We start from the raw sequence: 25,585 nt of genomic DNA, 5'->3' as shown, positions 1-25,585 counted from the left end.
TATGGACATGGGAGAAAAAGGAATACTCCCGCGCTCTCGGCCTCCCAAACCTCCAGGGATCCACCCCTCCGATCTGGTCCATGAATCCCCTCAGCACTTTGGCCGTCGCCGATCTCCTACCCGTCCTTGAACTGGACCGGTCCAGTGGGGGATCCAGCACTGTGTTAAAGTCTCCCCCCATGATCAGGCCCCCTGCCTCCAGGTCCGGAATGTGGCCCAACATGTGCCTCATGAAGCCAGCATCATCCCAATTCGGGGCATATACATTAACCAGCACCACCTTCTCTCCCTGCAGCCTACCCTTCACCATAATATATCTGCCCTCCTTGTCCGACACCACCTCAGCCGCCTCGAACGCCACCCTCTTCCCCACCAGAATCGCCACCCCCCGGTTCTTCGCGTCTAATCCTGAGTGAAAAACCTGCCCCACCCATCCCTTCCTCAGACGAACCTGGTCCGCCACCTTCACGTGGGTCTCCTGTAGCATAGCCACGTCCGCCTTCAGCCCCTTCAGATGAGAAAATACCCTAGTTCTCTTAACCGGCCCATTCAGCCCCCTCACATTCCAGGTAATCAGCCGGATCAGAGGGCAACCCGCCCCCCCCTCCCCCGCCAGCTAGCCATAGCTTATCGACTGCTCGCCCCAGGCCAGCTCGCCCCGCCTGACCCGTTCCCCATGGCGATAACGCCTCTCCTCTACCCCCCCCAGCCCACACCAGCTCCTTCCTGGCCATTCCAGCAGCAACCCGGTATCCCCCCCCCCCCCCCCACCCCCCCAGGCTAGGACCCCTCCTAGCCGCGACACACCCTCCATGGTACTTCCGTGAGTCAGCTGACTTCTGCTGACCCGGCAGCTCCTGCCAAAACCCATCTCCTCCCGGCATTGGGTCATCCCCCTCTTGTCACACCTCCTTGGCACCGCTTCAGCGCGGGAAAGAAAACCAGTAGAGGCCACGCCCCCACCTCCAGCTCCGCCCCCCCTGCCCCGCAGCGCGGACAACCAGAGGAAAGCCCGCGCTTTCACACTGCCACACCCCACCCTTCTGACGCAGCTCCTCAAAATCCAGTTTCACCCCAACCCCGGCCCCGTACAGAAGAGAACATATAAAGCACATGCCCCCAACGTTCCCCCAACGTTCCCCACATACCCCACACCCATACCCATACCCAACAGACAAACCCACCCGGAAACAGAGCAAAAAGAAAAGCAGCATAAAAAAAAACACGTGTCAAAATTGAAGAACAACAACAGCGAAAACAGCAACGGCCATAGTGTGTCCCCAGACCCTAGTTCGAGTCCAGCTTCTCCGCCTGTACAAAGGCCCACGCCTCCTCCGGGGACTCGAAGTAGTGGTGCCGGTCCTTATATGTCACCCACAGGCGCGCAGGCTGCAGCATTCCAAATCTGACCAGCTTGGCATGCAGCACCGCCTTCGTCCGGTTGAACCCGGCCCGCCGCTTTGCCACCTCCGCACTCCAGTCCTGGTAGATTCGCACCACCGAATTCTCCCACTTGCTGCTCCTCTCTTTCTTGGCCCAGCGCAGCACACACTCCCGGTCACTAAATCAATGGAACCGCACCAGCACCGCCCGCGGGAGTTCATTTGCCTTAGGCCTCCTGGCCAGCACTCTGTGAGCTCCCTCAAGCTCCAGGGGCAAATGGAAGGACCCCGCTCCCATCAACGAGCTCAACATCGTGGTCACGTACGAGTGGAGATCCGACTCCTCCAGCCCCTCCGCCAGGCCCAGGATCCTCAAATTCTTTCGCCTCGTGCGAACGTCCAGCTCCTCCAAGCGGTCTTGCCACTTTTTGTGAAGTGCCTCGTGCAACTCCACTTTCCCCACGAGGACCACGGCCGCCTCCTCCTGCTCAGCGGCCTGCTGCTGCAACTCCCGAATGGACACCTCCTGGGCCGCCTGGGTCCCAAGCAGCCTGTTGGTAGTCGCATTCAGGGAGTCCAGCAACTCAGCCTTCAGCTCCGCAAAACAGCGCAGAAGAGAGGCTTGCTGCTCCTGCGCCCACTTCCACCAGTCCTCGGGTGTTCCGCCGGCCGCCATTTTGTCCTTCTTCCCCCGCTTTTCTTGGGGAGCTGCTGCAGCTTTTTCCTTTGCCCCACTCCGGGTGAGCACCATAAATTATGGGGAATGCTCCTCTAGACACCTTCCCCCACCGGGATTCGTCGAGACAGCGCCATTTGGGGCCCTCAAATCGGCCCAAAAGTCCTTAAGTAGCGGGAGCTGCGGTGCGGCTTAGCTCCGCATAGCCGCAACTGGAAGTCTCCAAAGCCGATTTTCTTTTTTTTTTATAAATTTAGACTACCCAATTATTTTTTTCAACTAAGGGGCAATTTAGCGTGGCCAATCCACCTACTCTGCACATTTTTGGGTTGTGGGGGCGAAACCCACGCAGACACGGGGAGAATGTGCAAACTCCACACGGACAGTGACCCAGAACCGGGATCGAACCTGGGACCTCAGCGCCGTGAGGCGGTTGTGCTAGCCACTAGGCCACCGTGCTGCCCTCAAAGCCGATTTTCTGACCGCTCCACTCCTAGTCCAGGCCATCCACCGGTGGAGAATCTGAGAAGGAGTGTTCCCACACGGGGAAAAGTCCAAACAGCACCACTACGAGCTCTTAAAAGAGCCCCAAAGTCCGAAAATAGTGGGAGCCACTGAACGTGCGGCTTAGCTCCGCATCACCGCTACCGGAAGTCCGTCTCCGCTTCTTCAATGGCCTTGGTGAGATCTTTTCACAGTTCTTCCCTCTGCTGCTAGAATTCAGCTTTCATAAAGGCCCTCAGGTCAGCTTGAGACCTATAAGCTGGCCCTTCCCCCGCTTGCATGCTTGCAGAGGCTTTTGTTTGCTGCTGCTTCAGACAAATCTTGCACTGTTTCTGAGGGTCTGATAACCAAGAAACATCCTATTCCTGGGGGAAAGTACTCCTCGAACATTCACCTACACCTTTTCATCGAAATTCCAACCCGTGTTGCTTAAAAAAGAGCTCTTATCTGCAACCATAGGCAGGAGCTGCCTCTGTGTGATCACTCACTCCATGATGCACACCGGAAGTCCCCATAAAGCACACCGGAAGTCCGGTTGATGACTCTCTCAATGGGATAATTTGCGGGAGGAGGTGGTGGCGGAAAAGGCTCCTCCTCCGTAGGTTGAAGTGACAAATCACAAAGAGCCTGATTGACAGAGATGAAAGGCTGTTCCATATTTAGGAGTTGAGTTTGCGAACGAGTGCGTGATGCGACGCGAGATGACGTAAGCGGGAATTTAATTGGCGGAGGGTCCGTAAGGGGGAGGCGGGACTTGGGGCGGTTGCACTGATGGAGCGGGGAGCGCTGGACATAGGGGAGGTCTCGGGGTCAACTCCTCCTCTTTCTCAGTGTCACTTGAAAAGGGAAACATCGGCATGCCAGAGCAACTGGGAGGATCCTCCTTTCGTTTAACCCAATTCGGCTAGCCCTCCTTGCCTAGTGGTAAGAGGTCTCTTATTGCCGAATTGCTGTTTAGTGTCTTGATGTTTTCTATCCCAAAGCTCACGTTCCAATTTTTTACTTTACCGTCCACACACTCATCAATCCCTTTCCTGCGGGCGTTATCCCTCCAACTCATCAAGAGTGACGCTCGTTATGGAAAAATAACAAGACTTTATTTACGAACAGACTGCATGCAGTAATGGCTGAAACTTGAAGTCAGAGAGTAGTTAGTATTACTGCTGATTCCTTCCTAAGTCCGTGCTTTCACAGAGAATCAGCTCAGTATTTATACATTATCAGAATCAGGATTACGTGACTACAGCTTAGTCAGGAATGCGATCAGAAGTATAAACATAAGCAATATCATAAAACAGGTGTCACCTTGCTGACCTTATCTCGTCTTATTTAGACTGCCTTGGGTTATGACGAGTTAGTCGTATCAGAAGTTGCGGAGGTCAGGCATTTTGGAACGGCTTGACCTTCTCCAATCTTATTCAGGCTTTAGGTCATGCAAAGCCAGCTTTTCTTACATTGTACCAAGTAGTTGACCAGTTTTCCCATCATGCCATTACTTATTTCGTACAACATCACACTGGTGGCCTGAATTGAAGAGATATATCACCCATTATGTTGAGAACTGCCTCATTTGCGCCCAAAACAATCCCGACCGTTATGCAAAGAAGGAATAATTGAAATGAAAAATGAAATGAAAATCGCTTATTGTCACGAGTAGGCTTCAATGAAGTTACTGTGAAAAGCCCCTAGTCGCCACATTCCGACGCCTGCCCGGGGAGGCTGGTACGGAATCAAACCGTGCTGCTGGCCTGCTTGGTCTGCTTTCAAAGCCAGCGATTTAGTCTTGTGAGCTAAACCAGCCCGATACACCCGACCTGTAGAAGGCCCCTGGACAAATCTGCAAATCGATTACATTGGTCCCCTCCCACCCTGCAGAAATAGATTCAAATATGTTCTGGGTGTTATTGAAACCTTTACTAAATGGGTCAAAGCCTTTCCCACCCTTTCAAACACAGCAAAAGCTACAGCTAAAATCCTGACCCATCAAATATTCATGCGCTGGGGTCTTCCATGTAGCATTGAGTCAGACCAAGGCACGTACTTCACGTGTAGGGTAATGCAAAACGTAATGGCAATATTTGGAATTAAACAAAATTTTCATATAGCGTACCACCCCCTATCCAGTGGCATCGTCGAGAGCATGAATCACACTTTAAAATCAATTATTAGAAAAACTGTGAGGCAAAACAACACCTCTTAGGACACAGTACTTCCCTTCACCCTCATGATCATTAGGAACACGATTTCCAGCTACACAGGCTTTACCCATCACACACTTATGACTGGCAGACCTTTGAAAGGAATTGAATATTTACTAGGACCTGATTTGGCCAATCCTGCAGTAACCGCCCTCACCCACGAAAAAGCAGTGCAACAGGTCAGAGAGAACATCAAAGCAGCATAAGTGGGTGTTGCTGTCCGACTAGGCACTAGAAAAAGGCTGAGTGAAGCTAGCTTTGACAAAAAAGGTCCACCTCATAGAATATACAGTCGGCCAGCAAGTTATGATCTCGTTGTACAACCCAAGCTCCTTCCTATCCCCTAAATTTGCAGGCCCTTTCGTCATCTCAGACAAAGTAAGCCCCTCCGTTTACAAGATAGCGTACCCTAACGGCAAGATTGGTTGGTTACACATCAATCAACTCAAAACGTAAGGAGCTCAATGTAATCACGCCTACCACGTTAACATGGCAATGGGAGAGGACGACGCCCCGCCCACTGACCAACCACTCCCCCTCATGACGATATCCTTCCCTTCATCCCGCCCACACAGGCTGCCTTCACACTTGCACTTGACTCAGGTGATGACCTCCTTGACCTTGACAGTAACCCAGGCGACTTGCTTGATCTCTCTGAGGACAGCGACCCCCCCCCCGCAATGTTCTAGACCCCCCACGGGACACCGATCCACCCAACCTACTTGAGACAAATGATTGGCTTGACTCTCCCCACACCAATGACTTGCTTCATTTCGGCCCCATGCCTGCCTGGCGCCCACCACTGATTTATCCGCACTCCCCAAGCAGCATCACTTCCATCTCCGTGACCACAGACCATAACTACCCTCCACCACACCACAACCCCAACCCTCCACTATGGCACCGTGACCCCACTTGCAGACTGGTGCGTAATGACGGATCAGACAATTCACAGGCCCACGCAGCACACAGCACGCCTACTGTCATGAACCTGCAGACGCGAGTCTGGCGGCCAGAAATCATGGCGGCCATGATTCAAGGGATGAGCCTCTTCTGGGGAATTTAACAGAACAGCTGAGGCATGCACTGTTCTAAGCAATGTCCTGAAATTGGATGTTTAAAGAGAAGCCCAGGGAAAGGATTAGGAATCGGACAAAATTACTCCGGGACTCCCACTAAAGGTAACTCGGTCCTGCACGGAATTAGGAGAGGACATAAGCCAGCCCCAAACACCAACACCCAATGAACCGGGACCACCACCAGTCAGGATACCATCCAACAACTGTTAGAGATCGAAACAAAAACCCCCACCTGGAGGGAGGCAAATTGGAACTCCCTCTCCTACACAGTTGAGGCTCTGTTCCTGATTGCAGTGATTCCTCACATGTCAGCTCTGCAAATGGAAGGCAAAAGCCTCCCAACCACAGATATACATGGTCCCAGTGCTTCTCTTTGGAATTCAATAAAATGGTACCCTGAGAATGTATACCTCATGAAGAAATGTGTGACCGAATGTAAATAACCACTACTGAAATAAACCATCTGTGCCTTTGTATTACTGTTAAAATAGCTAGAATGAAATAGGGTGCTGCTGGTTTTAAACTTTTGTGTTGGAAATAAGTTCTTTAAATGTATGAGCAAGCAGTATGAGAGTAAGTTAGTTTAGAAATGAACTGTCTGTAACTGAATTTAATTTAAAAATGAAATGTGTAGGTATTAATGATTTAATTTCAATGAATGTATGTAATAATGACTTCGGTAAAACTGTGCAATACATTTTGGTCCGACCCAAATACAATACATATAGAGTAGGAACCAAATTGACCAACAGGGGAAAGCAGGGCAGATATGGGCTCGAGTCTGTGATCCACCATGCTTCGCATTCAGGATCAAGAGGATGGATATGTGGCCATCTAAAATGGCCACCCACAAAGGATAATGGGAATTGTGGTCAGGTTGGGACACAGATGGTACACAGCCCCTGTATATTGTGCAGAGGGAAACCAGACCTACTAAAGGTCAATCACTGATTTCCCCAGGACAATGGGACACAGATTGAAACATAGCAGCAGTCACAGACTCGGGGGCGCCTATTTACCTTATTGGCCAGAATTGATTAGGGTGATCGAAACCCTATTGATCCATTGGATCCTGGGTTGGGACCGCCCAAAAGAGCGTGAAAGATCGGGGGATAAGAAGAACTGCGTGACCAGTATTCGGTCTCTTTTGGGACCGACCTCTGCCTCACCAATCGCAGCATATCGACCAGCCAAGTTCAAGGACCCGCGATCTCTACCTGAAGGACGAGCCGCAGCCGAGACGGACCTGACGACTTCCAGCCACCACACGTGAGGATCCAGATAAAGGCCTTATCTAACCTGCACAGAGCCGCTCACTTGGAAGTTAAGTAAAGGTCATTTCAGTTGTTAGGTATAGTTAATGTGTAGCCGTGTGTGGATTAGTACGCATGGAGCCAAGCCTGTGTTTAATAATAAACTTTAATTGAGCTAATATACTGGTTGTGTAGTCATTTGTCCAATACAAGAAATGTGCTCGCGTCTTGTGGTTTTGATAAAAGGACAACACCAATCTGTCACGCGGCATTTTGGTCAGGTGGTCCGAATTCCCAATATTCTGCCAGTTTCTGTAATCTGGCCGAACAATTACAATTAGTGAAAATGTTCCCTGGGTTTCTTCCTGCCGTGGCATCTCTGGAGTATAACAGGGGGCTTAGGATCATAATGGGTTTTTAAGTGCAGCACGGTGGTACAGTGGTTAGCATTGCTGCCTCACGGCGCCGAGGTCCCAGGTTCGATCCCGGTTCTGGGTCACTGTCCGTGTGGAGTTTGCACATTCTCCCCGTGTTTGTGTGGGTTTTGCCCCCACAAGCCAGGTTAAGTGGATTGGCCACGCTAAATTGCCCCTTAATTGGAAAAAATGAATTGGGTACTCTAAATTTATTTTTTAAAACTTTTTTAAATAATGGGTTTTTACCAAGTCTACTAACTCATTAAGTCTTCGAGTCAGGGATATCTGGTATGTCCGGCTTTTTATCACATTGCATGATGTCAGCAAGATCACTTTCTGCTTCTCATCTGCCTCAATATTATTAACCCAGAAGAAGTAACACAGGCACTCTGTGGATTGAGTGTCCTCCTCTTAAGTCATCGGGTTCCAGTTTACCGAAGAGACAAATTTATTTCTTACCGGAGAAACTGCTTTCTTTTGAACAATGAATGTTGGCCAAAGACAAAAACGTGTTTACGCCAATATAATAACCTCACCAAGGACAGTCTTCCAGCAGCGTACTCCATTATTAAAACAATGAAGACCTACCACACACCAGCCCAGATTAAAGCAGCGGGTTTTACCTTCCCAATGCTCATTTCCCATTTGACAAGCTCCCACCCGCTTAATAGGGGAATTCACATTCTATTGACGATCCCCTGTATCCTTCATGACCACCATACCAGGAGGCTGTAAACTAGTCCTACCAGTGTTTCTAACTCTGGCTATTCCTGAGTCTTTGCCGCTGACTCTGTAGCAAGTCTTCGCTAGGGAGTGTCTCTGAGTGTTCTGTCCTTATCGCCCTTTTCAAAACTTACGCTGGCCCTCATGAGGTCACAGGGCGGGGATTGCAACACCTAACGGAGTTGCAAGTCCACAGGACACCTGGAGCTCCCCCCCCCCCCCCCTCCCCCCCAGGGGTTCATCTTCAGGTGCATTGTCTGCACGTAACCTTATCCCATATAAGGTAATGGCAGGAAATCGAGGTCCCAGGAAGTCTGGCTTCATCTGAGCAATCCACAACAGTCAATCCATTTTAATGGGATTAATTATCTTCCGATGCCTTGTTTACAGGACAGGCCCAGACTTCCTCGTACAACACCATACTGTCTGTCGCTAATCAGACCATTCCCTTCCAAATGTCTAGGCAGTGCATTCCATATGTTTTCTTCATCACCATTTCCACCTGTGCTGCCACTTTTAAGGATCTGTGGACCTGCACGCCCAGATCTCTGTGTCTATGCTCCTGATGGTTCTGCCATTTATTTTATAGCTCCCACCTGAATTGGATCGACCAAAATGCATCACCTCACATTTGTCCGGGTCAAATTCCATCTGCCATTTCTCTGACCAATTTTGCAGCCCATCTATATCCTGTTGTATTCTCTGACAACCTTCATCACTATCCACAACTCCTGCAATCTTAGTATCATCTGCAAACTTGCTAATCAAGTCATTTATATATATTACAAAGAGCAGAGGTCCCAGTACCGAACCCTGCGGAACACCACTAGTTACAGACCTCCATTCGGAAAAACACCCTTCCACTGCTACCCTCTGTCTCCCATGGCCAAGCCAGTTCTGGATCCATCCAGCTAGTTCACCTCTGACCCCATGTGATTTAACCTTTTGCACCAGCCTGCAATGAGGGACCTTATCAAATGCTTTACTAAAGTTCATGTAGACAACATTCACAGTCCTTCCCTCGTCAATTATTTTTGTCACCTCCTCAAAAAACTCAATTAAATTAGTGAGATATGACCTCCCTCGTACAACACAATACTGTCTGTCGCTAATCAGACCATTCCCTTCCAAATGTGCATAGATCCTTTCTCTGAGAATCTTTTCCAACAATTTCACTATCACTGACGTCAAGCTCACTGGCCTATAATTACCCTGGTTATCCTTGCTACCCTTCTCAAATAACAGTACAACATTGGCTATCCTCCAATCATCTGGGATCTCACCTGTGGATTAGTTGATTTTAGTGGTTTAGTGGATTTTGTTTTTGAATTGGAACATTAAGGGGGGATTCATTAAGTGTTATACATAGATTATTGTGGGTTCGAATTCCATCCCTGAGTCACTGTCCATGTGGAGTTTGCATTCTCCCCGTGTCTGTGTGGGTTTCACCCCCACAACCCAAAGATGTGCTGGTTAGGTGGATTGGCCATTCTAAATAGCCCCTTATTGGAAAAGAAAAATAATTGGCTGCTCTAAATTTATTTATTTTTTTATTTTATTTTTTTAAATACATAGATTACTGCATCTGAGTGGTGTATTTATGTTTATAATTGATTTTTAAAATTCTTGCTGTGTGTTAATATATATATACATGTTAACTACATTCTGGGTTGGTTTAGCTCACAAGGCTAAATCGCTGGCTTTTAAAGCAGACCAAGCAGGCCAGCAGCACGGTTCGATTCCCGTACCAGCCTCCCCGAACAGGCGCCGGAATGTGGCGACTAGGGGCTTTTCACAGTAACTTCATTGAAGCCTACTCGTGACAATAAGCGATTTTCATTTCATTTTATTTCATTCTTAGAATAAAGCTTTTTTTTATTAAAATGTCTGGGAAGACTGATGGATCACTCCTGAAGGGAAGGCTCTTGTGCTCATTCTAGCCAAATTTAACAATAAGGTTGTAGGTCAGATGGACTTCATAATACACTTTGGAGTTCTAAACCTTGGCCCATAACAAATTGGGGGCTTGTGGGATAAAAGTCTATCTTTCGTGATTGGGGTTGGCTTAGTGAACTTATAGACAGTGAGGTGTGAGCATATTTGTGGACAATGGCTCTTTCAGAGGCTCAGAGTTCTTTGGGGTTGGAGAAGGTCACGCGCAGTACCTTACAGACGGAGAATAAAACGAAACTTTTAGATTAGGCAAAAACATTACAGTTAACATTGCCTGACAAAGTACAGAAAGAAGGGGCCATTGTGGCGGTAGCTGAGCATTTAAACTTGCCTGCGAGACAGTCAGAATCATTGGAACTGGCAAGAATTCAATTACAGATGAAACAGCTTGAACATGAAAAAGAATTAAAGCTGTTTGAATTACAGATCAGGGCAGAAGAAAAGAAGAGAGAGGAAAAAGAAAAGGAAAGAATAGCCCTAGCAGACCAAAAAGACAAAGAGACTTTGAACTTCAGAAACTGGCCATGGAAAGTGAACGTCAGTCAAAATTGGCAGAGGTAAAGAGAAAAGTACAGTTTGAGGATAGTGAGAAAGAGCAAGAGCTTCGTAGTCGAAGGCTTGGTGGGGATCTATTTGAATGTGTCCAACCATTGCCAAGGTTTGATGAGAAGGATGTAGAAGTCTTTTTCATTTCATTTGAGAAGATGGCTAAACAAATGAAATGCCCACAGGACATGTGGGTATTACTGATTTAAACAAAGTTGGTAGGTAGAGCTAGTGAAGTGTTTGCACCACTATCAGAGGAGTATCTGGGACGTATGAGGAGGTGAAAAAATCCATCTTTGGGGCAGCACGCTAGCACAGTGGTTAGCACAGTTGAGATGGAGAAGTTTGAGAGGGAAAAGCTGCAATCAGATGTAACGGGATTACAATTAAATAAGGGTAACTACAAAGACATGAGGGAGGAGCTGGCCAGATTTGATTGGAAGGGCAGCCTAGCAGGGAAGACAGTGGAACAGCAATGGCAGGAGTTTTGGGGGGTTATTCGAGAGGCACAACAGAAATTCATCCCAAGGAGGAGGAAACATGCTAAGGGGAGGACAAGGCATCCATGGCTGACGAGGGAAGTCAAGGAAAGCATAAAGGCTGAAGAAAAAGCACACAAGGTGGCGAGGATTAGTGGGAAACCAGGGGATTGGGAAGCCTTTAAAAGCGAAACAGAGGACAATTAAAAAAGCAAGAAGGGGGGAGAAGATGAAATATGAGCGTAAGCTAGCTAGTAATGTAAAAGAAGACAGGAAGAATTTTTTCAATATATAAAAGGTAAGAGAGAGGCCAGAATAGACATTGGACCACTGGAAAATGTGGCTGGAGAAGTAATAATAGGAAACAAAGAAATAGCAGAGGAATTGAATAGTTACTTTGCATCAGTCTTCACAGTAGAAGACACCAATGGCATACCAGAACTTTAAGATATTCAGGGTCAAGGTGAGTGCAGTAACTATCACTGAGGAGAAAGTGTTGGTGAAACTACAAGGTCTAAAGGTGGATAAATCACCTGGACCAGATGGACTACATCCTAGGATTCTGAAGGAGATAGCTGAAGATATTGTGGAGGCATTGGTGGTGATCTGGATGCAGGAAGGGTCCCAGAGGATTAGAAAATGGCAAATGTAACAGTGCTGTTTAAGAAGGGAGGGAGGGAGGCAGAAGACAGGAACTTTTTTTTCTCTAAAATTTAGAGTACCCAATTCATTTTTTCCAATTAAGGGGCAATTTAGCATGGCCAATCCACCTAGCTTGCACATTTTTTGGGTTGTGGGGGCGAAACCCACCCAAACATGGGGAGAATGTGCAAACTCCAGCTGGGATCGAACCTGGAACCTCAGCGTCGTGAGGTCACAGTGCTAACCCACTGCACCACCATGCTGCCAGAGAAGACAGGAACTGATAGGCCAGTTAGCAGAAGGCAGAGAGTGGGGATAAAAGGGTCCTTTTCAGGATGGCAACCGGTGACTAGTGGTGTTCTGCAGGGGTCAGTGTTGGGGCCACAGCTATTCATGATATACATTAATGATCTGGAAGAAGTAACTGAAGGCACTGTTGCTAAGTTTTCAGGTGATACAAAGATATGTAGAGGGGCAGGTTGTGTTGAGGAAGCAGGGAGGCTGCAGAAGTCATGGACAAGCTAGGAGGGTGGGCAAAGAAGTGGCAGATGGAATACAATGTGGAAAAGTGTGAGGTTATGCACTTTGGAAGGAGAAATGGAGGCATAGACTATTTTCTAAATGGGGAAAGGCTTTGGAAATCAGAAGCACAAAGGGACGTGGGAGTCCTTGTTCACGATTCTCTTAAGGTTAACGTGCAGGTTCAGTCGGCAGTTAGGAAGGCAAATGCAATGTTAGCATTCATGTCAAGAGGGCTAGAATACAAGATCAGGGATGTACATCTGAGGCTGTCTGATGCTCTGGTCAGACCCCATTTGGAGTACTGTGAGCAGTTTTGGGCCCCGTATCGAAGGAAGGATGTGCTGGGGCCTTGGAAAGGGTCCAGAGGAGATTCACAAGAATGATCCCTGGAATGAAGAAGTTGTCGTATGAGGAACAGTTGAGGACTCTGGGTCTGTACTTGTTGGACTTTAGAAGGATGAGGGGGGATCTTATTGAAACTTACAGGATACTGATGTTAGTTTGTGGCTGCTGTTGAGTAAAGAGTCAGGATGTCTGCTTCTTTCCCAAACACCTTTATATTTCCTTGAACGCACTCCATACAAAACTCTATCACCACACCTAGTGCCACCTGCAACCCCTTTACATATCAGTGTCAATTAGTGGATTCTTAACATCAATTTGATTCCTAACAACTGCGAGGCCTGGATAGAGTGGATGTGGAGAGAATGTTTCCACTAGTAGCAGAAACTAGTTCCAGAGGGTACAGCCTAAGACTGAACGGATGATCCTTTATAACTAAGATGAGGTGGAATGTCTTCAGCCAGAGGGTGGTGAATCTGTGGAACTCTTTGCCGCAGAAGGCTGTGGAGGCCAAATCACTGAGTAGCTTTATGACAGAGATAGATAGGTTCTTGATTAATGAGGGGATCAGGGGTTATGGGGGGGAAGGCATGAGAATGGGGATGAGAAACATTTCAGCTATAATTGAACGGCGGAGCAGACATGATGGGCCGGATGGCTTAATTCTGCTCCTACATCTTATCGTTTTATGGGATTAATTGATGGATGGATAAATGGATTGAGGAGGGATTAATTGATGACTTCATAGTTAAGGATTCTCGAGGGAATAGTGACCATAGTATGATTGAATTCAAAATTCAGTTTGGGGGTGAGAAAGTGGAGTCCTACACTAGTGTTCTGGAATTAAACATAGGCAAGAGGACAGATTTGGCCTGAGTACAGTGGGCAGGAAGGCTAAAAGGGAGGACAGCTGATCAGCATGGCAACTGCTTAAGGAGATACTCAATTCCTCACAACTAAAATATATCCCAGTGAGGAAGAAAGATGGGAAGAGGGGTAAAAAAACATTCATGGCTAAACAAGGTGGTCAAGGACACTAGTACAATAGAGACGGGTAATTCAGAGGTAATAGAAAGGGTGGAACATGGAACAATCAATAAGGAAACAGTACTTAACAAACTCTTGGGATTGAGGGCAAATAAATCCCCAGGGCTTGATGGTCTACATCATAGGGTGTTAAAGGAAGTAGTAGCAGAGAATAGGGGTTCCAGTGGATTGGAAAAATGTTAACGTAATGCACTAATTAGGGGCTGGTTAGCTATAGGGGCTGGTTAGCTCACTGGGCCAAATCGCTGGCTTTTAAAGCAGACCAAGCAGGCCAGCAGCACGGTTCGATTCCCGTACCAGCCTCCCCGAACAGGCGCCGGAATGTGGCGACTAGGGTCTTTTCACAGTAACTTCATTGAAGCCTATTCGTGACAATAAGCGATTTTCATTTCATTTTTATAATTCAAGAAGGGAGGGAGGTGGAATGTGGGAAATTACAGACAAGTTAGTTTAACATCTGTTGATGGGAAATTGTTAGACTCGTTCATTAAGGCAATAATATCAGGACATTTGAAAAGCCAAAATGCAATCCATCAGAATCAACATGCTTTTAAATCACGTTTGACTAATTTGCTTGAGTTCTTTGAAGATGTAACAAGCAAAGTGGATAATGGGGATCCTATAGATGTAGTATATCTGGACTTCCGGATGGAGTTTAATAAGGTGCCGCACAGAAGGTTAATTCACAAGGTGAGATCACACGGGATTAAGGTTGACCTACCAGTTTGGTTAGAAGACTGGATGATGCACAGGAGACAGAGAGTCAGGATAAATGGGTCTTTTTCTGGATGGCAAGATGTAGCTAGTGGGGTGCCAGAGGGTTCGGTCCTTGGGCCCCAGCTATTTACAATCTATAATAATGACTTGGATACATGGATAGAAGGAAGCCAAATCTACAGATGACACTTAAATAGGTGGGACAGTAAGTTGCAATGAGGAAATAAGACATTTACAAATAGATATAGATAGGTTAGGTGAGTGGGCCAAACTGTGACGGATGGAGTTTAACGTGGATAAGTGCGAGGTTATCCATTTGGTCAAAAAAATGGAAACACAACTTCTTATCTAATGGGGAGAAACTTCAGAGTGCTTCAGTGCAGAGGGATCTGGGTATCCTTGTGTGCCTGAATTGCTCTCAGCTAGTATGCAAATACAGCACAGGTAATAAGGAAGGCAAGTGGAACTTTGGTGTTTGTCATATGAAGAGAGATTGAGCTGTTTAGGCCTCCAATCTCCAAGTATAGAAAAATGAGAGGAGATCTAATTGAGATATATAAGATGATGAAAGGTATTGGCAAAATAGATGTGGAGCAATGTTTCCTCCTGTGGGGCAATCAGAAAGAGAGGTCATATTTTTTGGATGAGGGGTAACAGATTTAAAACAGAGATAAGAAGAAATCGCCCTCTCTCAAAGGGTTGTGAATCTATGGAGTTCATTGCCCCAGAGTGTGGTGGGTGCCGGGACATTTAGTACATTTAAGGAGGAGATGGACAGATTTTTAATTAGTAATGGGTTGAAGGGTTATGGAGAAGATTTGAGACTGAGAGGAGATCAGCCATGATTGTATTAAAAGGCTGGGTGGGCTCGAGAGGCTGAATTACCTACTCCAGGTTTGTATTGAACAGGAAGGTTGAGGTCGTGCTTGTGGACTGGTGTTCCACAAAGCAGTCACCCAGTCTGTGTTTAGTCTACCCTATGTAGAGGGGACCTCATTGGGAGCCGTGAATACAATAACAGTGCAAGTGAATCCTGCTTAACCTGAAAGGAGTATTTGGGGCCTTGAATGTTGAGGCGGGAGGAGGTAAAGGGGCAGGTGTTGCACCTTCTACAATTGCAGAGGAAGGTGCGGTGGGAAGGGGATAGGGAGTTGGGCAGAATGGAAGAGTGAGCCAGGGTGTCATGGAAGGGAGAGGTCTCTGCTGAATGCTGAGAGGGGTGTGAGGAGAAGATGAGTTTTGTGGTGACATCATGCTGGGGTTGACGGACAGAGCTGAGGATGATCCTTTGAATGCAGAGGCTGGTGCATTGAAAAGTGAGGACAAGGGGGAACCTGTCAAGCTTCTGGGAGGGAGGGGAAGGGGTGAGGGCAGAGATGAGGGAAATGAGTGGTGTACCAAATGAGGACTTATCTAACCCTACCACCCACCACCACATCAACCATCCACCCACCATCTTAAATAAAGGAGATTACAATGGGATGAGAGAAGAGCTAGCTACAGTAGACTGGGAGCAAAGATTTTATGGTGAAACAGTTGAGGAACAGTGTAGAACCTTCCAAGCAATTTTTCACTGTGCTCAGCAAAGGTTAAAACCAACAAAAAGGAAGGACGGTAGAAAGAGGGCAAATCGACCATGGATATCTAAGGAAATAAGGGAGAGTATCGAATTGAAGGAAAAAGCATATAAAGGGGCAAAGATTAGTGGGAGACTAGAGGACTGGGAAATCTTTAGGGGGCAACAGAAAGCTACTAAAAAAGTTATAATGAAGAATAAGATAGATTTTGAGAGTAAACTTACTCAGAATATAAAAACAGATAGTCAAAGTTTCTACAAATATATAAAACAAAAGAGTGGCTAAGGTAAATATTGGTCCTTTAGAGGATGAGAAGGGAGATTTAATAATGGGAGATGAGGGCAGCACTGTGGCACAGTGGTTAGCATTGCTGCCTACGACGCTGAGGACCCGGGTTCGAATCCCGGCCCTGGGTCACTGTCCGTGTGGAGTTTGCACATTCTCCCCGTGTCTGCGTAGGTTTCACCCCCACAACCCAAAGATGTGCAGGATAGGTAGATTGGCCACTCTAAATTGCTCCTTAATTGGAAAAAATAATTGGGTATTCTAAATTTATAAAAAAAATATTTAAAAAAATAATGGGAGATGAGGAAAGGGCTGAGGAACTGAACAGGTTTTTTGGGTCGGTCTTCACAGTGGAAGTCACAAATAACATGCCAGTGACTGATGGAAATGGGGCTATGACAGGTGAGGACCTTGAGAGGATTGTTATCACTAAGGAGGTAGTGATGGGCAAGCTAATGGGGCTAAAGGTAGACAAGTCTCCTGGCCCTGATGGAATGCATCCCAGAGTGCTAAAAGAGATGGCTAGGGAAATTGCAAATGCACTAGTGATAATTTACCGAAATTCACTAGACTCTGGGGTGGTCCCGGTGGATTGGAAATTATCAAACGTGACACCACTGTTTAAAAAAGGAGGTAGGCAGAGAGCGGATAATTATAGGCCAGTGAGCTTAACTTCGGTAGTAGGGAAGATGCTGGAATCTATCATCAAGGAAGAAATAGCGAGGCATCTGGATGGAAATTGTCCCATTGGGCAGACGCAGCATGGGTTCATAAAGGGCAGGTCGTGCCTAACTAAATCAGTGGAATTTTTTGAGGACATTACCAGTGCGATAGATAACGGAGAGCCAATGGATGTGGCATATCTGGATAGACGTAGAACATTATAGTGCAGTACAAGCCCTTCGGCCCTTGATGTTGCGCCGACCTGTGAAACCCCTCTAAAGCCCATCTACACTATTCCCTTATCTTCCATGTGTCTATCCAATGACCAATTGAATGCGTTTAGTGTTGGCAAGTCCACTACTGTTCCAGGCAGCGCATTCCACGCCCTTACTACACTCTGAGTAAAGAATCTACCTCTGACATCTGTCCTATATCTATCTCCCCTCAATTTAAAGCTATGTCCCCTCGTGCTAGCCATCACCATCTGAGGAAAAAGGCTCTCACTGTCCACCCTATCTAATCCTCTGATCATCTTGTATGCCTCAATTAAGTCACCTTTTAACCTTCTTCTCTCAAACGAAAACAGCCTCAAGTCATTCAGCCTTTCTTCATAATATCATCCCTCCATACCAGGCAACATCCTTGTAAATCTCCTCTGTACCCTTTCCAATGCTTCCACATCCTTCCTACAATGTGGCGACCAGAATTGCACGCAATACTCCAAATGCGGCCGAACCAGAGTTTTGTACAGCTGTAACATGACCTCATGGCTCCGAAACTCAATCCCTCAACCAATAAAAGCTAATACACCGTACGCCTTCTTAACAACCCTCTCAACCTGTGTGGCAACTTTCAGGGATCTATGTACATGGACACCGAGATCTCTCTGCTCATCCACACTACCAAGAATCTTACCATTAGCCCAGTACTCTGTCTTCCTGTTATTCCTTCCAAAATGTATCACCTCACACTTTTCTGCATTAAACTCCATTTGCCACCTCTCAGCCCAGCTCTGCAGCTTATCTATGTCCCTCTATAACTAGTAACATCCTTCCGCACTGTCCACAACTCCACCGACTTTAGTGTCATCTGCAAATTTACTCACCCATGCTTCTACGCCCTCCTCCAGGTCATTTATAAAAATGACAAACAGCAGTGGCCCCAAAACAGATCCTTGTGGTACACCACTAGTAACTGGACTCCAGTCTGAACATTTCCCATCAACCACCACCCTTCGTCTTCTTCCAGCTAGCCAATTTCTGATCCAAACTGCTAAATCACCCTCAATCCCATGCCTCCATATTTTCTGCAATAGCCTACCGTGGGGAACCTTATCAAACGCTTTACGGAAATCCATATACACCACATCAACCGCTTTACCCTCATCCACCTGTTTGGTCACCTTCTCAAAGAACTCAATAAGGTTTGTGAGGCACGACCTACCCTTCACAAAACCATGTTGACTAGCTCTAATCAAATTATTCCTTTCCAGATGATTATACATCCTATCTCTTATAAACCTTTCCAAGACTTTGCCCACAACAGAAGTAAGGCTTACTGGTCTATAGTTACCAGGGTTGTCTCTACTCCACTTCTAGAACAAGGGGACAACATTTGCTATCCTCCAGTCTTCTGGCACTATTCCTGTAGACAGAGATGACTTAAAGATCAAAGCCAAAGGCTCAGCAATCTCCTCCCTAGCTTCCCAGAGAATCCTAGGATAAATCCCATCCGGCCCAGGGATTTCCAGAAAACCTTTGACAAGGTGCCACACAAAAGGTTGCTGCATAAGATAAAGATGCATGGCATTAAGTGTAAAGTAGTAGCATGTATAGAGGATTGGTTAATTAATAGAAAGCAAAGAGTGGGGATTAATGGGTGTTTCTCTGGTTGGCAATCAGTAGCTAGTGGTGTCCCTCAGGGATCCGTGTTGGGCCCACAATTGTTCACAATTTACATAGATGATTTGGAGTTGGGGACCAAGGGCAATGTGTCCAAGTTTGCAGATGACACTAAGATGAGTGGTAAAGCGAAAAGTGCAGAGGATACTGGAAGTCTGCAGAGGGATTTGGATAGGTTAAGTGAATGGGCTAGGGTCCGGCAGATGGAATAGAATGTTGACAAATGTGAGGTTATTCATTTTGGTAGGAATAACAGCAAACGGGATTATTATTTAAACGATAAAATATTAAAGCATGCCGCTGTGCAGAGAGACCTGGGTGTGCTAGTGCATGAGTCGCAAAAAGTTGGTTTACAGGTGCAACAGATAATTAAGAAGGCAAATGGAATTTTGTGCTTCATTGCTAGAGGGATGGAGTTTAAGACTAGGGAGATTATGTTGCAATTGTATAAGGTGTTAGTGAGGCCACACCAGGAGTATTGTGTTCAGTTTTGGTCTCCTTACCTGAGAAAGGACGTACTGAAGGATTCAGGGTAAACCATTTCGGACAGAGATAAGGAGACACTTCTTCACACAAAGAGTGGTGAGTCTGTGGAATTCATTACCACAGGATGCTAAAACTTTGAATATATTCAAGAGGCAGCTGGATATAGCACTTGGGGAGAATAGGATCAAAGGCTATGGGGAGGAAAGCAGGATTAGGCTATTGAGTTGGATGATCAGACTGGTTTGGGGGGTGGGGTGGAACATCGGGTCTCGCTATACGCGGATGATTTGCTCCTGTACATTTCGGACCCTGTGGAGGGGATGGGGGAGGTTCTGCGGATCCGGAGAGATTTTGGTAGTTTTTTAGGGTAGAAACTGAACATGGGAAAGAGCGAGCTGTTTGTGATCTAGGCCAAGGGGCAGGAGGAGAGACTGAAAGAGCTGCTGCTCAGGATGCCACTCGGTTGGCGCTGCTGAACATTCGCAACTACTACTGGGCGGCCAATATAGCTATGATTAGGAAGTGGGCGATTAGGGGGGGGCGATTGGGGGGGGGGGGGGGGTGGGTGGGTGGGTGGGGGGGAGAAGGGGCGTGGGGGGGGGCGGCGTGGGAGCAGCTGGAGGCGGCGTCATGTAAAGGTACTAGTCTGGGAGCTTTGATAACGGCTCCTTCGCCGTTCACGCCGACCCCTTACTCCACAAGTCCAGTGGTGGTGGCGACACTGTGGATCTGGGGACAGTGGAGGAGGTACAAGAAGGTGGCGGGAGCGTCGGTCTGGACCCCAATATGTAACAACCACAGGTTTGTCCCGGGTAGGATGGATGGTGGGTTCCAGAGCTGGCAGAGGGCAGGCATCAGAAGGATGAGAGATCTGTTCACAGACAGAAGCTTTCCCAGTTTGAAGGTGCTAGAGGACAAATTTAATCTGCCGCCAGGAAACGCCTTTAAATATCTGCAAGTACGAGCCTTCCTGAAAAAACAGGTAGTGCCCTTTCCGACGCTGCCACCATTGAGGATACAGGACAGGGTGGTCTCCGGCACCTGGGTGGGGGAGGGGAAGGTGTCGGATATCTACCAGGAACTACAGGAGGTGGAGGAAACCCCGGTGGAGGAGCTCAAGGGCAAGTGGGAGAGGAGCTTGGTGAGGAGTTGGAAGCGGGTCTGTGGGCAGAGGTCCTGGGCAGGGTTAATTCCTCCTCATCATGTGCCAGGCTCAGTCTAATTCAATTTAAGGTGGTCCACCAGGCACACATGACGGCAGCGAGAATGAGCCAGTTTTTTGGGGTAGAAGACAGTTGTATGAGGTGCAAGGGCAGCCCTGCAAACCATGTCCACATGTTTTGGGCATGCCCGGAGCTTAGAGAGTTCTGGCAAGGGTTCGCGAGGGCAATGTCCAAGGTGCTTAACACACGGGTGGTGCCAAGTCCAGAGATAGCGATCTTTGGAGTGTCAGAAGATCGGGAGTTCAGGGGGCGAAAGAGGCCGACGTCTTGGCCTTTGCCTCCCTAGTAGCCCGGAGACGGATTTTATTAATGTGGAGGGACTCGAAGCCCCCGATGTGGAGACCTGGGTTACCGACATGGCTGGGTTTCTCAGCCTCGAGAAAATAAAAGTTGCCTTAAGAGGGTCTACGCTGACTTCCGGTTGTGGCTATGCCGAGCTAAGTTGCACGTGCGGCAGCTCCCGCTAGAAACGGACTTTTGGGCTATTTTTAGGGCCCCCAATGATACTTTTTCCCTGTGTGGGAAGGGGACAGCAATATTCCCCCAGCACTGTATGGATTGGACCAGGAGTGGAGGGGTGAAAAAAGTGGAATTGCAGCAGAGAAAGGTGCGAGGGAGGAAGACCAAGATGGCGGCGGGTGGAGACCAGGCAGCGTGGGCGCAATGGTCACAGGAGCAGCAGGAGTTTCTCCAGCGCTGCTTCACGGAGCTGAAGGCAGAGCTGCTAGAGCCGATGAAGGCGTCAATTGACAAGCTGCTCGAGACCCAGATGGCCCAAGGGGCGGCGATCCATGAGGTCCAACAAAAGGTCTCGGAGAATGAGGACGATATCTTGGGCCTGGCGGTGAAGGTGGAGGCGCACGAGGCGCTCCATAAGAAATGGCAGGCGAAGTTCGAGGACATGGAGAACCGGTCGAGAAGAAAGAATCTGTGGATTCTGGGTCTCCCGGAGGGGCTGGAAGGATCGGATGTGGGTGCCAACGTGGTCACCATGTTGAATACGCTGATGGGCGCGGGGGCCTTCCAGGGGCCCCTGGAGCTGGAGGGGGCCCATCGAGTGCTGGCGAGGAGGCCCAAGCCCAGCGAGCCGCCACGGGCGGTGCTGCTGTGGTTCCACCGGTTCGCGGGCAGAGAATGTGTGTTAAGGAGGGCCAAGAAAGAGCGGAGCAGCAGGTGGGAGAACGCTGAGGTCCGCATTTATCAGGACTGGAGCGCGGAGGTGGCTAAGAAGCGGGCCGGGTACAATCGGGCTAAGGCGGTGCTGCACCGGAGAGGGGTGAAGTTCGGCATGTTGCAGCCGGCGCGACTGTGGGTCACCTACAGGGACCGTCACCATTATTCCGAGACACCGGAGGAGGCGTGGACCTTTATTCAGGCCGAAAAGCTGGACTTGGATTGAGGGCCAGGGACGAGGGGATGCTGAGGGGGGATGGTCGGGACTGTTGTGTTTTGGGTGGAGGGGGTGGGGTCGGGTGGGTGGAAAGCGCGGGCTTTTTCCCGTGCTGAGAGTGGCGGGGGCGGGGCCGGGTGGGTGGGGAGAGCCCGTTGATGGACAGGAGGGGGAGGGGAGATTCCCACACTGGGGGTGTCGATGGAGCGGCGGGAGTGGCCGGGGTCAGCAGGAGTCAGCTGACTCACGGGAGTGCAATGGGGGGAAGCAATGCAGCTAGGGGGAGACCCAGCTGGTCAAGCAGGCCCGGGTGTTCGTGCACCTGAAGGGGCTGAAGGCAGATGTTGTCATACTCCAGGAAACGCATCTGCGGATGGCAGATCAGGTAAGGCTGAGAAAGGGCTGGGCAGGGCAGGTGTTTTATTCGGGGCTGGTTGCAAAAAATCGGGGGGGGTGGGGGGGGGTGGCGATTTTGGTGGGGAAGCGGGTGTCGTTTGAGATGTTGAGCATCGTGGCACACAATGGAGGTAGGTATGTGATGGTGAGTGGTAAGCTGCAGGGGGTGCGGGTGCTCTTGGTAAATGTATACGTCCCGAATTGGGACGATGCGGGGTTCATGCGGCGCATGTTGGGCTGAATCCCGGACTTGGAGTCAGGGGGCCTGATAATGGGGGGGGGGGGCTTTAACACGGTGCTGGATCCGGCATTGGATCGTTCTAGGCCCAGGATGGGCGGGAGGCCGGTGGTGGCCAAGGTGCTGAGGGGGTTTATGGACCAGATGGGAGGAGTGGATCCGTGGAGGTTTGCAAGGCCGGGGGCCAGGGAATTCTCATTCTTCTCCCATGTTCATAAGGCCTACTCTCGGATTGACTTTTTTGTATTGAGCAGGGCGCTGATTCCGAGGGTGGAGGACACGGAGTATTCGGCGATAGTCATCTCTGACCATGCCCCGCATTGGGTGGACGTCGAGCTGGGGGAGGAGAGGGACCAGCGCCCGCTGTGGCGCTTGAAGTGGGGCTGCTGGCGGACGAGGAGGTGAGCGGGCAAGTCCGGGGGTGTATAGAGAGATACCTGGAAGCCAATGATAATGGGGAGGGGTGGTCTGGGAGGTGCTGAAGGCGGTGGTCAGGGGAGAGCTGATCTCCATCAGGGCCCACAAATAGGGGAAGGAGAGGAGAGAGAGGGAGAGGCTAGTGGGGGAGATGGTAAGGGGAGATAGGAGGTACTCAGTAGCCCCTGAGGAGGGATTACTTAAGGAGCGGTGTAGCCTCCAGGCCGAGTTTGACCTGTTGACCACCAGGAAGGCGGAGGTACAGTGGAGGAAGGTGCAAGGGGAGGTGTCCGAGTACAGAGAGAAGGCTGGCCGGATGCTGGCACACCAGCTTCAGAAGCGGGAGGCAGCGAGGGAGATCGGGGGAGTGAGGGAGGGAGGGGGGAGCACGGTGCGAAGTGCGGTGGGTATTAATGGGGTCTTCAGGGACTTCTACGAGGGGCTGTATCGGTCTGAGCCCCCATCGGAGGGGGGAGGGATGGGTTGCTTTCTGGACCGGCTGAGGTTCCCGAGGGTAGAGGAGGGGCAGGTGGCGGGGCTGGGGGCGCCTGTTGGGTTGGAGGGACTGGTCAAAGGACTAGGGAGTATGCAGGCGGGGAAGGCACCGGGGCCAGATGGGTTCCCGGAGGAATTCTATCGGAGGTATGTGGACCTGTTGGGCCCACTGCTGATAAGGACTTTCAACGAGGCAAGGGAGGGGGGGGGGGGGGGGGGGGGGGGGGGGGGGGGGGGGTCCTGCCCCCGACGATGTCTGGGGTGCTGATTTCTCTCATTCTGAAGTGGGACAAGGCCCCTTAACAGTGTGGGTCGTATAGGCCGATTTCACTCTTTAATGTGGATGCGAAACTACTGGCATAGATATTGGCCAAGAGGATCGAGGACTGTGTTCCGGGCGTCATACACGAGGATCAGACGGGTTTTGTGAAAGGGAGGCAGTTGAATACCAACGTACGGAGGCTCCTGAATGTAATTATGATGCCGGCGGTGGAGAGGGAGGCGGAGATAGTGGCGGTTATGGACGCGGAGAAGGCCTTTGATAGGGTGGAGTGGGGGTACCTGTGGGAGATGTTAAGGAGGTTTGGGTTTGGGGAGGGGTTCGTCAGCTGGGTGAGGCTGCTGTACGAGGCCCCGGTGGCGAGTGTGACCACGAACAGGAGGAGGTCGGAATATTTCCGGCTATACCGAGGAACGAGGCAGTGGTGTCCTCTATGCCCCCTGCTCTTTGCACTGGTGATTGAGTCCGTGGCCATGGCTTTGAGGGGGTCTAGGAACTGGAGGGGGTTGGTGCGGGGGGGGGGGGGGGGCACCGGGTATCGTTGTATGCGGACGATCTGCTATTGTATGTGGCGGACCCGGTGGGGGGAATGCTGGAGGTGATGAGGATCCTTAGGGAGTTTGGGGATATCTCCGGGTATAAGCTCAACATGGGGAAGAGCGAGCTGTTCGTGGTGCACCCGGGAGACCAGGAGAGGGGGATTGGTGAGCTTCCACTAAAAAGGGCAGAGAGGAGTTTTAAATACCTGGGGGGGGGGGGGGGGGGGTTCAGGTGGCTAGAAGCTGGGGGGCAGAAGCTCAACTTAACGGGGCTGGTGGAGAAAATGGAGGAGGAATTCAAAAGGTGAGATTTGCTGCCGCTCTCCCTGGCGGGTAGGGTGCAGTCGGTTACAATGACGGTGCTTCCGAGGTTTTTGTTTTTGTTTCAGTGCCTTCCCATCCTGATCCCTAAGGCCTTCTTTAAGTGGGTTAACAGGAGCATTATGGGGTTCGTGTGGGCACACGGGACCCCGAGAGTGAGAAGGGTGTTTCTGGAGCGGAGCAGGGACGTGGGGGGGGGGGGGGGGGGGGGGGGCTGGTATTGCCTAACCTCTGCGGGTACTATTGGGCTGCCAACGTGGCGATGGTACGCAAGTGGGTAATGGAGGGGGAGGGGTAGGGGGTGGCATGGAAGAGGTTGGAGATGGCGCCCTATGTGGGCACGAGCCTGGGGGCGCTGGTGACGGCTCCGCTGCCGCTCCCTCCGACGAGGGACACTACGAGCCCGGTGGTGGTGGCGACCCTCAAAATCTGGGGGCAATGGCCACGCTACAGGGGGGAGGTGGGGGCTTCGGTGTGGTCCCCGATACGGGAGAACCATTGGTTTGTTCCGGGGAAAATGGATGAGGGGTTCCGGAGCTGGTACAGATGGGGGACCTGTTCATTGACGGGAAGTTTGCGAGCCTTGGGGAGCTGGAGGAGAAATTCGGGCTCCCCCCTGGAAATGCCTTCAGATACATGCAGGTGTGGTGAATCACAATCCTAGTAATTCACACTGTGTTATATTGTATGTGTTGTGTCTCTGTAAGCTCGGTATAAGAGCAGTTGCGCGGCTCTGCCCATAGGGGGAGATGAGGAGTTTGTACCGGGTTCCACCCTTGGCTCCGCCCATGTCTCCTCCCACTAACTGGAAGTATAAAGATCTGCAGTTGTAAGCCTGCTGCCAGTTCATCTCATCGCAGGCAGGCTCAGTTGTAAGACTATTAAAACTACTGTT

The 25,585-nt window shown here is 49.5% G+C and overlaps 1 protein-coding gene across 1 annotated transcript in view; it reads left to right on the top strand.

Moving 5' to 3' along the window:
* fbxo28 (F-box protein 28) overlaps window positions 1–25,585 on the top strand; it is a 97,128-nt gene that overhangs the window by 15,649 nt on the left and 55,894 nt on the right. Inside the window, exon 4 of the mRNA XM_038798878.1 lies at window positions 10,611–10,721. Coding sequence (XP_038654806.1) covers window positions 10,611–10,721 — 111 coding nt within the window. The remainder of the gene's footprint in view (window positions 1–10,610; window positions 10,722–25,585) is intronic.

This window comes from Scyliorhinus canicula, chromosome 6, assembly GCF_902713615.1.
Source record: "Scyliorhinus canicula chromosome 6, sScyCan1.1, whole genome shotgun sequence".
In the NCBI taxonomy this organism is placed as follows: Eukaryota; Metazoa; Chordata; class Chondrichthyes; order Carcharhiniformes; family Scyliorhinidae; genus Scyliorhinus; species Scyliorhinus canicula.
The sequence above is the reverse complement of the archived record's forward strand: the minus strand, read 5'-3'. Positions and strand labels throughout refer to the sequence as shown.